Here is a 16,075-nt window from a genome sequence, read left to right on the forward strand (position 1 = left end):
GCCTTCTGTGAATACCGAAAGTCTTACAATTTGGATTTTTCTCAGTTTAGTAGTAGTAAAGTTAGGACTCCTAACTTTAGGATTCCTAAATGCCTTCTGTGAATACCGAAAGTCTTAAAATTAGGATTTTTCTCAATTTAGTAGTAGTAAAGTTGAGAAAAATCCAAATTGTAAGACTTTCGGTATTCACAGAAGGCATTTAGGAGTCTGAAAGTTAGGAGTCCTAACTTTACTACTACTAAATTGAGAAAAATCCTAATTTTAAGACTTTCGGTATTCACAAAAGGCATTTAGGAGTCCTAAAGTTAGAAGTCCTAACTTTACTACTACTAAACTCAGAAAAATCCTAATTTTAAGACTTTCGGTATTCAAAGAAGGCATTTAGGAGTCTGAAAGTTAGGAGTCCTAACTTTACTACTACTAAATTGAGAAAAACCCTAATTTTAAGACTTTCGGTATTCGTAGAAGGCATTTAGGAGTACTAAAGTTAGGAGTCCTATCTTTACTACTACTAAACTGAGAAAAATCCAAATTGCAAGACTTTCGGTATTCACAGAAGGCATTTAGGAGTCTGAAAGTTAGGAGTCCTAACTTTACTACTACTAAATTGAGAAAAATCCTAATTTTAAGACTTTCGGTATTCACAGAAGGCATTTAGGAGTCCTAAAGTTAGGAGTCCTAACTTTACTACTACAAAATTGAGAAAAATCCTAACTTTAAGACTTTCGGTATTCACAGAAGGCATTAGGACTCCTAACTTCTGTGAATACCGAAATGAGTAAGTGCCTTCTGTGAATACCAAAATGAGTAAGTGCCTTCTGTGAATACCAAAATGGTAGTAAGTTTAGGATTTTGTCTTAAGTTAGTTCTGTGAATCGGGCCCTAAGTCACTAGAACCTGTGTGACACGAATTGCTCGTTCAAACGTGCACATAAAAAGAAATCAGACATTTCGCACTTTTTATCTTTAAACTGAGTCAATGTGGACTTTGCAAGATTCGTCCAAGGCCAGATGGGACTTTTTTGTGACATGGATTCTGTGCATATGCTACTGTTTCTAACTAGTCAAAGCCTCTCTTTGAACTAACATTGATATGACGCGTACCATGCCATGGAGTAAATCACACAGTGTTTTGCGTTGCAAGAGAGACATCTTGTGGCAAGTTTGAATAACTTCATCACGTCAACATTTTAAAAGGACTTGAAACAGGTGCAGTGCCGAAGTTTAAACTCTGAAAAAATGTGAAACAGAGGAACATATTGAATGACTTCCCCCCTACCGTTTCAGAAATATTCAAAGTGAGGAAACGACTCTTAGGTGCACAATATTTTGTGATAGAGATGTATCCTGAAATCCATTGAACATCTGACAAATGTACATTATAAAAATACTAATCTAACTATTAAAACTCTAATCCTGGGCTCCGGATTATGCCGCAAAGCACTTCAACGCTTCGCCAGAGATAGTAAGCGCTATATAAATACAATTTGCATAATTATATTCTTTTCAAAGTTGTCTAATGCTTCCTCAATCGTATTATGAAATGTATGTTAATATTGGCCATTAGCTATGTTGGCTCAGTCGAACATGTTAATCATGTTTAGGCAAATCTGGGGTTATTTTTTTAATCAACCTGTGCTGTAGATAATATGAAATTCAGGGTATCTCAACTTTGTGTATAACATTGCTTTTCTATTCAAAATAGATACACATGTGCTGCTAGTATTAAAAATGCACACCTCTTCTGGGCATGACTTTGGGGCATATTACCAACGATTAGCGTTATTTATCGCTAACGAGGCTTAGCAACGAATTTGTTAACGCTAAGCGTCTCCGGAAATTATCGCAGAGATAACTTGCTATTAGCAAGGTTTATCTCAGAAGTGATAAAATCCTCGCGCTAACTGCCAAATGAGAGATTATCGCTGGAAAACCAACGATAATCTCTCGAAGCTTGGTGTTATCTTGATAATAGGGGCTCACAAACTTAGCCATAATATCCACCTTCCATAGGATATCATGGCTAAGTCAGGAAAATACCAGGTGTAAAAAAAGCAGTGCTAACCGCGGTTAGCGCTGCTTTTTTTTATCACTAACAGGGTTAGCGAAATCCTTGATAATAAGAGAAATGTCGCTTAACAACATTTCTCCCATTATTTTTCTCTGGAACGCCCCCTTTGCATCTCATTAGAGATGCAAGGGGAAGCGTAGAGAAAAAGGGTGCTAACATGCGAATTTGCGTGTTAGCACCCTGTTGCTGAAAGGGAGATAATTTTTTCTCCGCTTTCTTGGCTTTTAAAGCCAAACAAGCGGGGATAAATCCCTTGATAATATGCCCCTTTGTTTTTTAGGCCAGGCTTAGGCCAGTAATTATTATCTGAAATGTGGTGCTCTTATAAGCTAAATGTGTGCAGCTTATGAAGTTATTGTGCAAGTGGCATGCAGAGGGCATACTCCACTCATCTAGCAGTGCCTGTTCTATGACGGATTTTGATAAAAGACCTCCTAGGAAATTTGAGAGAAGGGAGAATATTGTAGCGGTGAACTGAACGTTCTCCAGCATTCATGAACAAGAATTTTCAATTCTTTTACGAATACGGAGGCAAGGTTTATGCATCCTTCTCTTAAATTTATTACAACAGCTAAACATGAATAACCAATTCAAAGAGTTAAATTAAAAGAACTACAATGACCAACTACAGCTCCTTAGATGAGAGACCAAATACTAACAGCAGTCCAATAAATCAAATAAACACTGATGACAATTGTAGTACCGCCTCTTCTTCCAGCAAAAATGTAATCCTTGGAAGTGTTAACCATTTACTCCTGCTTCTGATCTACAGCTGCACAGAAGGAGTAGTGATTCATCTTAGATCAAATTGTGCAGGTTCAGCAGTGCCTCCTGCTGCTGCTGACCCTGGAAAAAGGTTCTGCTTAAAAACCTCTTTTAAGGCAACTTGGACCTTGTCCAGCGAAGTAAACATACTGGTGCATTTCATAAAGGTTCCACAAATAAGCCATCAGCCAACTGGCCCACCTAATTGGTGGCTAGGTCACAAAACTTTAGATCAATTCTCCACAAAATGGATCTGTGCCTTTCAGGGTGGCGAACTCAAGCCTCCCTCAGATGACTAGTCCTCCTCCCGCGTCTAGTCAACGGGTGATCTCTAAATACAGGACAGGGAAAGGACTCCACTGAAGCAGTGTTTTAAGCTGGCTTTAAATAACTGGCATACAGCGCACAGTTGGGGGCAAATGGAGAACGATAAGGGTGTGACATGCAATTTGCCGATGGACCATTTTCTAATTTAGGGAGAAAGACAATATGCATTCCTGCTTACAACGTAAATCGAATTTAGATTCATACAGAAGGCTAACATGACCCCATTGGAATGTACAACGTGTCCCGAGCGTTGCAATGAATGTCACAGATTCAGCAATTTAACAATCGCTCCAATCTGGTATACTTTTTAAATTGCTGGATGTACGCTGTATCAAGCCCATTCACTCGACAGTTCCTCAAAGGCTGCCTTCAAGTCATCTCCCCAGGGGCGGCTCTGGGCTCATGGCAGCCCTGGGCAGGGAGCATAGGTAGGGGGCCCTGGAAGAGGGGTCCGGGCAGGGGGGAGTGAAGAGGGGGGGGGGGGTCAGGGTTATTTGAAGTGGAACAGAGGCAGAGGCCTCCAAATCCCTGCCAGGGGCCGCCACGCAAATATGTATCCATCCTCAGAGGATTGTTATATTAAGGATATATATTGGTGTGGTGGCCCCTGGGGTTTGGCGGCCCTGTGCAGGTGCACAGTTTGCACATTCCTAAGGCCGCCCCTGATCTCCCATTGTGAGGGCTGCCATTCATGTGTGATGCATTTGTTGGTGCAAGTTAATCAAATGTGCATGATGTTGCTTAGCATGTGCTCAAGAAAAAAAATATGTAGCATCCGCGTCTTCATACCTCATAGAGAAAGCCAAGATATTCTGTGTGAGGTAGCTCAGAACTCCTCTGTGTGAACCAGATCAAATCCCTTTCATAAAGTGAGTTGAGAGGGCTTTTGTTGAATCTAGGGAAGTAAGAACATTTTTTACATTTGCTGATCTAAAGTCTTCTTTTTGTTGTTAGGTGGACAGTAGGGACTGGTCCACTAATGGAAACACAATCTCTCTGGATGAAGAAACAGTGATTGATGTGCCAGAGCCCTACACCTATATATCCAAGTACTGTGCGTCATTAGGACATAAAGCCAACCACTCCTTCTCACCAAATTGCATTTATGACCCGTAAGTATGTCTGCGCTTTCTTTTGAGTACAATCTTGTTCATGTACTGTTTGTAAACTGTTTGCACCTTTGACCAATCGCTGCACCATAAAATAAACCTAATGAACCCATTGAATGTCGATAAAAATCATCAACACTAAAGGAATAAAACAGAAGTCACCTCCAGACATCCTTTTACGGAGATAGCCCCATTTATAAACTGTGCAGCCCTTTGGGTGATGGTATCCTTCCCCTGTGGTTCAACTATACATACTGGTACCATACGGCTTTATTTAATCAGGGAAACTAAGGGGCAGATTTACAAGCCCTATGTGCAGCCGGTGCATCACGTTGCATGACGCACAGCTGGCGCAGCCTGCTAGGGGATATTTACAAGCACAGGTAAAGTCACCCTGCGTGACTTAACCTGTGCGTGTAAATATCGCCCCTGTTCACGCAACACTTTGCGTGTTTGGGGCGGGACATGGGTGTTGCTGTGGGTGTTCCCACGCAATACCCATGTCCACTGATGCATTTCCAGATTTACAAGAAATCTTAAGCCTGGAAATGCGTCAGTTTGCTTCGCCACCCTAGAGGTGGCGTAGCCTAGCGAAACGAGGAGAAATGTATTCATTTCTCCTCGATTTTCCTCTTTCAATGCGTGCTGCATTCTACAGAACGCATTGAAAGAGGAAAATGCCTGCAGTGATTGCTTTTGTGCAGGAAGGGGCCCCTTCCTTCACAAAAGCAATCTCCCTATGGCGCAGGCATCCTTGCACAATGGTGCAAGGGGGCCTGTGCCGGCGCATGGCAGCTGTTTCTGCGCCAGCGCAGGGGAGAGCACAGGAATGCGACATATCATTGTAGATATGTTGCCTTCCTGTGCTCTGAAAGTGCCGCAGCTTGGTGCAGCCAAAAGGCTTGCGGTGCCGCGCTGCGGCACTTTCTTGTAGATCTGCCCCTATGTTTTTGTCCTGGGCATTGACTTACCAACCCAATGGAGGTAAGTAATTGTGGTGCTCCTTCACCTCAATCGAATGAATTGAACTAAAGTCACTTTATTTATATGGAGACCTATTTTCATAGTTGCGTGATTGATCCTTGGTCCTGCAGCAAGTGGTCACTATTCACCTGAGGAATAACAGATCTCGACCTGGCATCCACGATATAGTGAAGACAAGCACAGGCATTGAGGCACTCATATCAGAGAAAGCAGTGGCTTGTCTCAGATTAATTAACAGCAGCAGGAATGAGTTGTCGTATGACAGAGATCAACAGACTCACCTCAAAACTCAGGCCTGATGACCAGTTGACCATAATGAGGATACAACAGGTTCCGCAGGCCACTGTGGACCCGATGTTCAGAAGATAGAGCCTGGAGATGCGCTTGAGTACTCTGCTTGAGACAATAACACAAGCTGTGACAATGCAACCCTCACTGCCAGATGACTATGTCAGGAAGAAGTGAGGCTGTGAGACCTTTCACCACACATAGTGAACTGGTTCCTTCTTGGCGAGGTAAGTGGTGATGTGGGGCTAGGAGCAAGCAACCATGCTGCCTCTGATGTAACAGGAAGCCTCACCACTGCTTGTGCTGTCAGGGCCGGACCGGCTGTACCGGTCACTACGCTGCAATATCGGCCCCTAGTAACAAAAGCAGCAAGCAAGCGTTTCCAGTCTTCCAGGGTCAGGCAGTGCTTCCCCAGCAGCTGGTCTGAGAAAATAGTTTCACAGTCTGGCCCTGTGTGCTGTCATTCCACGGCTATCAAACGTGGCCAGAAGAATGTACTACCAACTGTGCTATGGTGAAAGTGAACATATATCCACAGACAAAACTTGACACTCTGTTTCCTCCCACTTCTGCCCTCAGGGAAGGAAAGAGCGCTTGGGGTCAAACAGGTTTCGCACCTTCACTTTTGTAGGCGAAACATCTCTGCAGCCTATTAAAAGAATGTTGGCAAAAGATGTATTCCAGTAATACATTATGCTTATGAACAACCTAGAAAAAGCAAATGTTTCCGATCCGTGTTATGACCATGAGATCCCGCTTTTGATTTGAAACGTAATTTGCCACACTCAATTGGCCCATTTAATTATTGCACTCTGTCCTCCTTTGGAGGTTTGACAATTGTCCATTTTTACAAAACACGTCACTGTTGTTAGATTCTCAGAGTAAAAACCTTCAAAAAATTTTGTCCTAGGGCATTTTCGTCACCAATGTAATGATCTCGTTATTTTTTTCTATCATTGAACACGCAGATGCCACGTACACCTTATTACATGTGCACAGAGTCATAAATGTCAAAAATATGCAGTTTAGGAAAACATTCATTTTCTAGGGTTGTGAACCGTAACAACTATATTTGTTAATTTTTCATCGATACATTTACAAATCAAGCATGTGCATTTGTGCAATTCAATGGGTAAAGTCATTACCCAGATTGTTCTACGGTGCTTGCTGAATGAAACTTGCTCAAACTTTAGCAGGTGGCGAAGTGAAGGTACCATTCTGGAAGCGATTAAGGGGAACATTGGTATGTGCTCTTTGCAACTGCACTCCATTTTTAGGCCGCGCATTCAAGACCTCTTGTATATATCATGGTATATACTTATATGTGTATGTACTTTGTGGGCTCTGGAGATCAGCCCTAGGACTTGTCTGCTTCCGCTTAGGGACCTTTTTTCTGTTCAACTGCCTCTATTTAACTGTTTTGATAGAAAACGACCAGCAGAGGTCAGTAAAATACCAGAATCACTTTAGCATTCTCTAGATTCCACTCCACAGAAAATATCTTCCACAAGCACCCGTAGACAATATTATTTTTTTCAAATCTTGTATTTTCAGTGAGACAACTACAGGAGGCCCTGATTTTATATTAAAAACAGAGCTTTGGACTATACCATTTCCCACTGAAAGACAATATTTCTCTCCATGTGTTCCCATGCTGTCACACAGTTTGTGCTTACTTTCCTTCCATGTTGAAGAACAGTAGATGTTTCAGCACCCAGGCCAATTTGCTGCATAGCTAGATACATATAAGGTCCTAAAGGCGAGACCGATTGCATTGCAAATGCTTGTTTTAAAATGCTAATGTGTGCACAGTATTTCCTAAATATATGTACTGTGCCTGGACTATGTTGCAATAAAATGGATACCATGATTCTGTATGTCCGATGCCTTCGTTTTTCTCTTTAAGGACTAGTAATCTTTCTCTGTGTATTGTACATTTTTTGTATTTATGTGACAGCTGTCAGGTTTCGATAACCTGATGCCCAAAATCCACAGGAGTGAAGAGAAATCCCCTTCACCTCTAAAAAAGAACCACAGGATTGATGAAGAACATACACTCCTATGGGCTGTTCTCTAAAAGTATGGGGGAAAATTCCAAGGAGTGTCCACCACTCTCCCCATACGTGGGGTGGGTTAGTGCAGGGGGGTAACAGGTCTGTCTGGTCTCAGGATGCTGGAAAAGGAAACAATAAGAATATACCAATACACTGTACTATAAACCAAACTAGCAATACATTGACATGTGATTAGCATAGCATTCCACTTACCCCAAGTAGGTCTCGAAATGTCCTTGAAGAGTAGCGTGGGTAATATATGGGACTCAAAGAGATAGGAGTCCTGAGGGACTGGGAAGGGCTACTCAATATCTCACTCACACGACATACAACCATTCAGACCAAAAATAAAGTGCCACAGAAGCAACTCAATAGGTTTAACGTGGGGAGTTGCGGAGTAATGGCCGGCTCTTCTGGGGCGCCGAAGAGCGGAGCATCTACTCGCACAAGAGAGGCGAAGCCCGGCCCAGGACCAAGCACTAGGCGGAGCAACACACTCCCACACAGGGAAAAAGAAACGGAAAAGGTAGAAGAAGACTCGAAGAGCCTTGTACCAGGAATACCTCGAGGCACAGCGTACCAATAGCGGGGAAAAGCAAACTCGGCTTTCAAGCCAAACGTGCACCGACCGGTGCGGAGGGAAAGTGTGCCCAATGAGAAAGAAAACAAACTTCGGCGTCCAAGCCGAGAGGTGCACCAAACGGTGCGACGAGGAATAGGAACCCGGTTTCCAAGTTAACCGGAGATTGGAAAGTAGGTAGGCGGAGAAGTCCGCGCCGATGAAGCTATCTCGGCAATCTCTCCGAATGTAGTCTTCGGAGAGCGGGGAAATACAGGGAGGGAATCAGCATACATGCGTCTCGCTAGGAGCAATGGCGATCAACAAACAAGGAACTGGAAAGGGGGCGTGGTCACGGCAGTAAGCCAAGCGTCGGTATCACTGTAGAGCGTCCCTATACGTGATGAAGGGATCGTCTCTAAAGTGCAGTATGTGTTGGCCTATGAGGGAGTGAGGGAAAAGAGACACGGGGTGACTAGTTAAACACATGTCAATGCCTAACCCTCGTAGCTGCTCTCAAACCCCTAACAACAGCTGGTAGCGTCATGCTAAAGCTGTTTTGAAATCTGCTGATAGACTCCAGCTTGTTCCATACAAACCATCTCCCTCTGAGGTTTTGTATGAAGGTGGCGTTGGTGGGTCTGCCAGGTACCGGAAATATGGAACACCACTGGGTTTATTCTTCATAGGTTGAAGGTGATATGAGCGTGGCGCCATTAAAAGCAGCCATTCTCTCCTTATTTATGGAGCAGCTCTACTCTGATAAAGTAGTGTCCCAGGCCTAGCATGCTCACTCATTTTCGCAAGGAAAGTTCATAGATCATTTCTAAATTCTGATAGGTCAGGACGTTTGGGGGTTTCCTGACATGAGAGTGGATTGTTTAAACTACACCAAGCAACATCCCTCATCCTACTTAGCGTTTCTCTAGAGTAGGGGGTCTCCAACCTCTTCTAAAATGAGAGCTACTTATGTTCGTACGGAAATCATCCAGAACTACTAATATTAGTTGTGTTGTATTCATGACAACATCAGGGAAGTTTACATTAGTTCCCGTCCCCAACAGTGATCACCTCAGTGCATCAGACAGGGCTGCCAGTAGTAATGTAAACATGCTTTTAAGATTCGGAATGCCTCTACACGGGGAATACATAAAGGCCATAGCTGCAATGCCCCTGGCACCAAGGTATTACCATTAGTAATAGGTCTCCCAGTATTGCATGATGTATCCTTCTAATATCTGCCTCATATATATTTGGGTATTGAACCATGTTTCTGCAAACATCCGCTTTTGAGATCTGGAAATACACACAATTTGGTCCTGAACACATGCTTTTCAGTTTAGGTGTACATATATATATGAATTCAATCTAGCAAAAGCTTACAATTTAGTAGGCTAGGCTGCTCATAGAAGAGCTACTTACAAGAAGCTTGAGAGCTTCTAGTAACTCCTTAGTTACTTGTTGGAGGATTCTGCTCTAGGGCCATGAATTTTATCATAACTAGTTCCATTCATCTCTACGGTGAAGCCATCTTCCTCCTCCACCCAAATGAGTTCCGAAGCGTGCCTCAACCTCTTTTGGAAACGGGGGATGCAGGTTTGACAGTGCATGCCTTAGAAAACAGCCCAGATTGTGTGTGTGGGACTTGGGTGACAGCCGTGAAGGAAAGGGTAGTGAGAGTTCTAGGCTGGGAAACCAATGCAAAGCATTCAGTAAGCACGAAATAGCCTTGGAGCACACGGGCATTAGTAAAGTGCTTTCTAAGGGAATACAAACCTCGGGGAATGGGGAGAGGATGACTTAGAATGACAAGCAGAGCCAGGGAGAGGAGTGTACGAGAGCAAAAAGGATCAGTGTCACAGAGCCACATGGGAGATGGCAACAGTCAGTTGTGAACTTTCGTTGGATCTTGGAGTGGATGAAATTGGGGCTTGGGGTGGAGGGTGAGGTCATCCACAGGAATGTTGTTGGTGAATTTTTCTGGTCTTTTGAAGTTGCTTGGAAAACGGTGTATGCAACAAAATGTTTTCAGCATACCTTTTTGTATTTGTGTGTGTGCATTATCTCCTACAGATCTACCTGGAATAAGGAACGCTAGTAGGTTGAAGGTAGGACATTGTTATTGCCACCTTACCATCAATGTGATTCAAATAAATGAACTAGTCACGGAGGACGGGTCCATTAGATCTCATCATTTTATGGAGGATGCATATATTAGGCAGAGGTTTTTCATTACACTTGAAAAAAAAATTTGAGACAGAATTCAGACATTTTTCCACTTTTAAATTTGATGTTCTTGATCACAGGAAAGAGGCACACGTCTGGAAACCTCTGTTCTGTTCCATGCATTTATATGAGTTAATTAGTCTAAAGTCATCTTGGGTTGCGATACTGTGAATCTACATTAATTTCAATTGTAAAAACCTGACCTGATGGGCATGAGGCAGAGAGGGATCTACAGGTTTTCCATTTGCTTGATACAAATTGTATAATTTAGGAACATCTGAGCAGCAGGTGTACACAATATGCATTGGGGTCCACAGGCAATATATTTCGTAGCTGGGGACTTCACATGTCAGCAGACCTGCCTCGCCTTCACCCACATGGATGAGATAGATCATTAACACTCTGCAGGCCTTAGACAGCTCACAATTTAATACCTTCCAGCAGGGGTAGGAAGGTAATTATGTATTTAATTGCTCATGTGATACATTAGTAGATGGGTAATGGGTATAGGTACCTATAATACTAACAGGAAACATTTGTGCCCCCGGTCACCACTGTGCATGCCCTTGAAACAGCATCATGCGCATCAGGTTGCCGGAGGCACATGGATTGCGCGTCCAAAAGTAAAAAATCTACTCATCCTAGGTACACTGCTACAACTTGAGTAGATGTCTACAGACATTCCCAAGAGCAGTCAAGAAAATATAAACACATCATCCTCTGCCCTGATTCATGTATGTTATCGGAAGGGTGGACAATGCGGAGGAGTACATCTAACAGATGTATGCATTTTTATTCAAATTTCTTTCCTTCCCCACCATGAAAACATTTCTAGTTAGGAAACCCACTCCTACCTTGGACAATCAATATGCAAATGTTAATGCCGCCAATAAAGCCGAAAAATTGAATCTGTCAATTTTATGTTGTGTATCTGAGTTTCACTTAATAGATCAAACATGATTGCAAATTTGGCTGTATAAATATTTGTAGGATAAAACTTCCATATGTTTAATTTCAGTATATCCTTGGTCCTTCACATTGCACATTTTATTACTCAGGTTTGTTCATCCTCGTTTTGGCTCCATCAAATGCATTCGGACCATCAGGCCGGTGGTGCGGGACGAAGAACTGACAGTCGCCTACGGATATGACCACAGTCCCCCTGGAAAAAATGGCCCAGAAGCTCCGGAATGGTACCAGCTGGAACTGAAGACCTTTCAGGCTTTCCAGAAAAAGTGAAAATGAGCCCTACATTGAGGGCACAGGTGTGGAAATGAAAATCTATGCACTACGTTTACAATGAAAACTGGACGGCCAGGGATCGTTTTTGCTCTTGCTTTATTACCAATTCTCATTCTTCGTTAGAGATGAGTTTTTTGCATACTAAATAAGCCTGACTGTATTGTTGGTGGCTGTCAATCAACAGTTATCGCGACAGTCACACCTTAGGGTTACTTTCATGTCAAGTAGTATTTACATATTATCTAAATATTCAATGCATTCGCCAAATAAGACAGGAAGAGAAGGGCAACAGAGTCTATTAATTTTGTAGTCGATGGGTTTACATATTGCTATTTTGAAAGACTAGGCATCAGGCATTCGTATGTTTATGAAATTTTAATGGTACAGGGGGGTTGTTCGTTTTTTATATTTTCTACTGCAGCTAGTGCATTCTTTATCTTCCTAACTTTCACTTGGTTAACAGGAGAGTGTATTCATACATATAAAACTAGTGTGTGTTACTAAAGGCTGGTTTCAGTCTCTTTGTTATCGTTGTCTAGAATATGATCATTATACTTAATAATGACGTTTTGCAGGAAATTATATGTTCTTACAGAAGCAAAGATATGCCTTTAGTGTGTGATAGTAGTATGCACGCCTAGCAGCGCGATAACATTTATTTCGTAATTTTTTTTATAGTCAATATTGAAACTCAGAAACTATAGTAATTTTATTATCACTGATGTGATCACTCTCGGTTTAAGACTTCTCAGTACTAAGGAAGTGCACTGGGCTTGACTTTCTTTTTGGTCATAAGTGGTGGAGTTGTCAAACTGAAATGGTACATGTGCTAGGGTACAAGAGGATGGTTATTGCATTTGTCAGACTAACACAGCCTAGCAAGTAGAGTAGTGAAGACATGGCATAGTGGGTTGTAAAATATGATGTTTCTGTCAACTAAGGACCTGATTGGGAGTGGCCTGATTTGGATGTGATAGTTATTGCATCTGATAAAATATCAGGCAACGAGGTGTTCAGAATTTACTGAATGCGATAATTATCACAAATTCTGAGTTTTTGGAGACTAGCATGAAGATTTCTATGCTTAGTGCATCAAAATCTGCATGTTATGGTAAAAACCATAAAATGTTCCCCTTTTAAATTCTGGCAGGTTTAACTTGCTGAAATGTAACAAAGAGTGAAGCCTTTACCGCAAACATTAGATATTGGGTAAGGTAAATACCACACAACTCAGAATTCCGACCCCTATGCAAACAGGGGTTTGCGCAGGGATCAGAAAACTACCACTCATAAGAAGGGCCTGTTATAACTTCACAAACTATACCTAATGCATACTAATTTGAACAGTGACCAAGCAACACCAACATATGTTTTATGGGCGTGCTAAAAACCGAGGGCCATATTATCAAGCCCCATATCGCCACTTTAGCAGCAGTATCCTGTCGCTAAAGCGGCGAAATTGTTATCACCGTCCTTAATAATATGGCCTGAGTCCTTTACAGCTGATACCAGCATATCTTGCCTGTATAATAATGCAGAGAGAAGTGATTCTGGATCTTTAGTATTTGGAAACAATTTTTGCTAGCAGGTATGCAATTACAAGCACAATGCATCACTTTTGTACTAAAACAAACACATCTCAGTCACTCACCGCAATGGTGTTCCCACCAATGGCCTGATCGCAAGGGGGGGGGGGAACCCACCAGTCTTAACAGGGCTCTTTAAAAGTGGAGTGACAATGGATGATTCACTTGTTGATGCAAGATTCACATCTCCTCATGGAAAAGAGGCTTCCATGTTCGTATGCTGTGATTCAGAAAGAGCACACATTGAGGAGCCCCACGTTGTTGACAACTGGATCTGCCCCATGAGCACTCAGTGATGCAAATTCACAGGGACATTTTGGAGTATGTAAAGTAGTTTGGTTGAAGTACTCTTTTATGTAGTCTTGCATATTGTGAATTGACTCTAAAACATCTGCATTGGGAATAACATAGGCATATTCAGGGCAACTTCACATACAGATCATACGAACAGAAAGAAGGGTTCCGCCTTGCACATATACTAATAGGGAATTCGAGGCTTCTGGGGCAATTCATAAAGACATTTGGAAGTACGTAAAAGAGTACTACGATAGTGCTACTTCGCGCACTAATGAATGCTTTTGTAAGTCAGCCCCAAAATCTTGATGTGATGCTGATGGGGAGGCACTTGACTTGCCTTTAGTAGTTGTATCTCTACACACAATCCTAGGTAGGAATCAGTCCAACAATAATTGAATAAAAAAAAGAATGGGAGCGTATTCTTTTGGCACACCAATATTACCTCAATCCCATCACCGAGAGGTCAAGTTTAATAAAAGACCTGATTTCTGAGCTATATCCAGCAAGTTTACAAACAGATCACTATGGCAAGGAACGCAACTGAGCATTCCTGTCTTAAAGTGATGTGCTTCCTGATTCGTAATTTAGCAAAAATGTTCAAAGAAGACTATTTCTTTTGTGTTACAGATCATTGGTCTTTAGGCAAGTGGCCATTGTATTTATGATTTACTTCTTTTAAATTGTCCTTATGATGGTTCTACACCATTTTTGTTTCGAAGTCATTTTGTGTTTACATAAGGTAATTCTTGGCATGGTTAACAGACTGAAGACCTCTAATATTGGCTCAGGAGCCCCTCTCTATCACAAATGAAGACTAGGAAACGGATCTAAAGTTAGGTGGTACTGGAAATCAGGAAATTTTGGGAGGACATTTCATTCTGGAGGAGAGGTCATTAGGAAATGTCTTCCACAATCGAGGTAGGTCCACTGTTAGATTCTCTTCATGATGTACCACTTCCTGCAAATATCAGAGCATTTCCTTCACCACCGAACACGAAATGAGGACATGTCTGCAGGTACATGAAAAGAGCTTGTAGTTCCATCTAAAGCCCCATTAAAGGAAAAAACTTTGGTACACACGTATACACCAATGTTATATAATTTGTTGTTGGATGCTCATGAACTTGTAGAACAAACAAAGGTGAATAAAGGTACATTTATATGAGTCTAGGTCATTTAAGTCCCATAAAAAGTCTAAGATTCTTCATTCACCACCCTCCAACATGCTGTGTCTCTTGACGCAGGCTCCAACTCTGGCTTAATCTCAATAAGACACAGACAAAAGCTCTGGTCTATGGCTCGGTAACACCATTTCTTTTAACGATATTAAACCAAGTTGCTCACTACACCCAACATAAACATTCTTATGGCCTTGATTAATTGCACATTGCTTGGCATACGTTCTCTCAATCACATAATTCATTTATTTGATGCAGACTGTAAGTCATAATTAGCTCCACTCTACACTTACTTACTAACCAAGGCTATGAACGCCTATGAGATTAACCTTTGCGCCTAAATTTCCATGTTCCTCACTTGTACTCAGTTTCCTGCATCAGGCACTTGATATTTCGATAGTCCAACAAGGCAGCGCAATATTTTAAATCCAACTGCAATGCAATATAAAACTACTGAGGATAAAACGTTCCTCTGCCTTTGAGGAGGCAGTACGAGTACCAGAGTCACTTTAAGTGCAACCTAAGAACCGTTCCTAATGGTCTTTTTCGTGGTTTATACTAATATGCAATTGTAAGAGATGATCTTCTTTACTCTAAGATGTTTTCAGTGTGGCCATATGGAGAAAGACAGACAGTCGACTGCGGTTTAGCCTTTTGGCTAATAAAGGTACTATTAATGTTTAGTTATATTACGGGATTCTGAGAGGGGCGGGTATAATGGTATAGTATACCTTTTTTAAATGATCAAAATTTTGTCCGTTCATGATTAAAGTATGTTATGGGTCAACTTTATATTGATGAGTAAAAAGGTAAAATGTGTGAAATGCTCTAATGTTAAAAAACATTTTAGGATGTTTGTAAGGACATGGACAGATCTCGTCAGGGCTAAAACTGAGAACAAAATTATGTTTACTCGTTGATGCCATCTTCGATGCTGCTGAAAAAGGACGCAAAATCTAAATACTAGGGTTTAAATTATGAAAAAGTGTAACTTTTCATATGATAGGAATAAATAAACTTGCCTTGTCTAAAAATGAACGCTAAATCAGACACTGTAACAATTTGACAAAGTTTGGTTTTGGAATATATTACCAATATATAGCACGTTAAAAAACAAGTTTACTATTGGCGTGCCTACTATATTGAGCAATGGTCAAGTAGGTTCATATAGCAATACAAATGCAAACAATATGCCCATCTCCCACTCGTTCTTTACTTTGATATTTGTGGCTCAATCATTACTTTTCAGGCTGATCTTAATTAAAACACTTTGAGGTATATTCATCATGGCTTATACATAAGTTAAAAGGAGGTAATCACACAACTGATATCATTTTTGAATCAATATTTTTTTAAATGGCAAGATTTCTAGAAATCACCATAAAATGC

General features: G+C 41.5%; 1 protein-coding gene across 1 annotated transcript in view; it reads left to right on the plus strand.

Moving 5' to 3' along the window:
* Nucleotides 1–11,983, plus strand: part of SETD7 (SET domain containing 7, histone lysine methyltransferase) — a 241,934-nt gene extending 229,951 nt beyond the window's left edge. Inside the window, exons 7-8 of the mRNA XM_078676690.1 lie at nucleotides 4,118–4,275; nucleotides 11,442–11,983. Coding sequence (XP_078532816.1) covers nucleotides 4,118–4,275; nucleotides 11,442–11,622 — 339 coding nt within the window. The 3' untranslated portion in view covers nucleotides 11,623–11,983. The remainder of the gene's footprint in view (nucleotides 1–4,117; nucleotides 4,276–11,441) is intronic.
* The last annotated feature ends 4,092 nt before the right edge of the window (nucleotides 11,984–16,075 follow it).

Source organism: Lissotriton helveticus, chromosome 2_1 (genome assembly GCF_964261635.1).
Source record: "Lissotriton helveticus chromosome 2_1, aLisHel1.1, whole genome shotgun sequence".
Classification (NCBI taxonomy): Eukaryota; Metazoa; Chordata; class Amphibia; order Caudata; family Salamandridae; genus Lissotriton; species Lissotriton helveticus.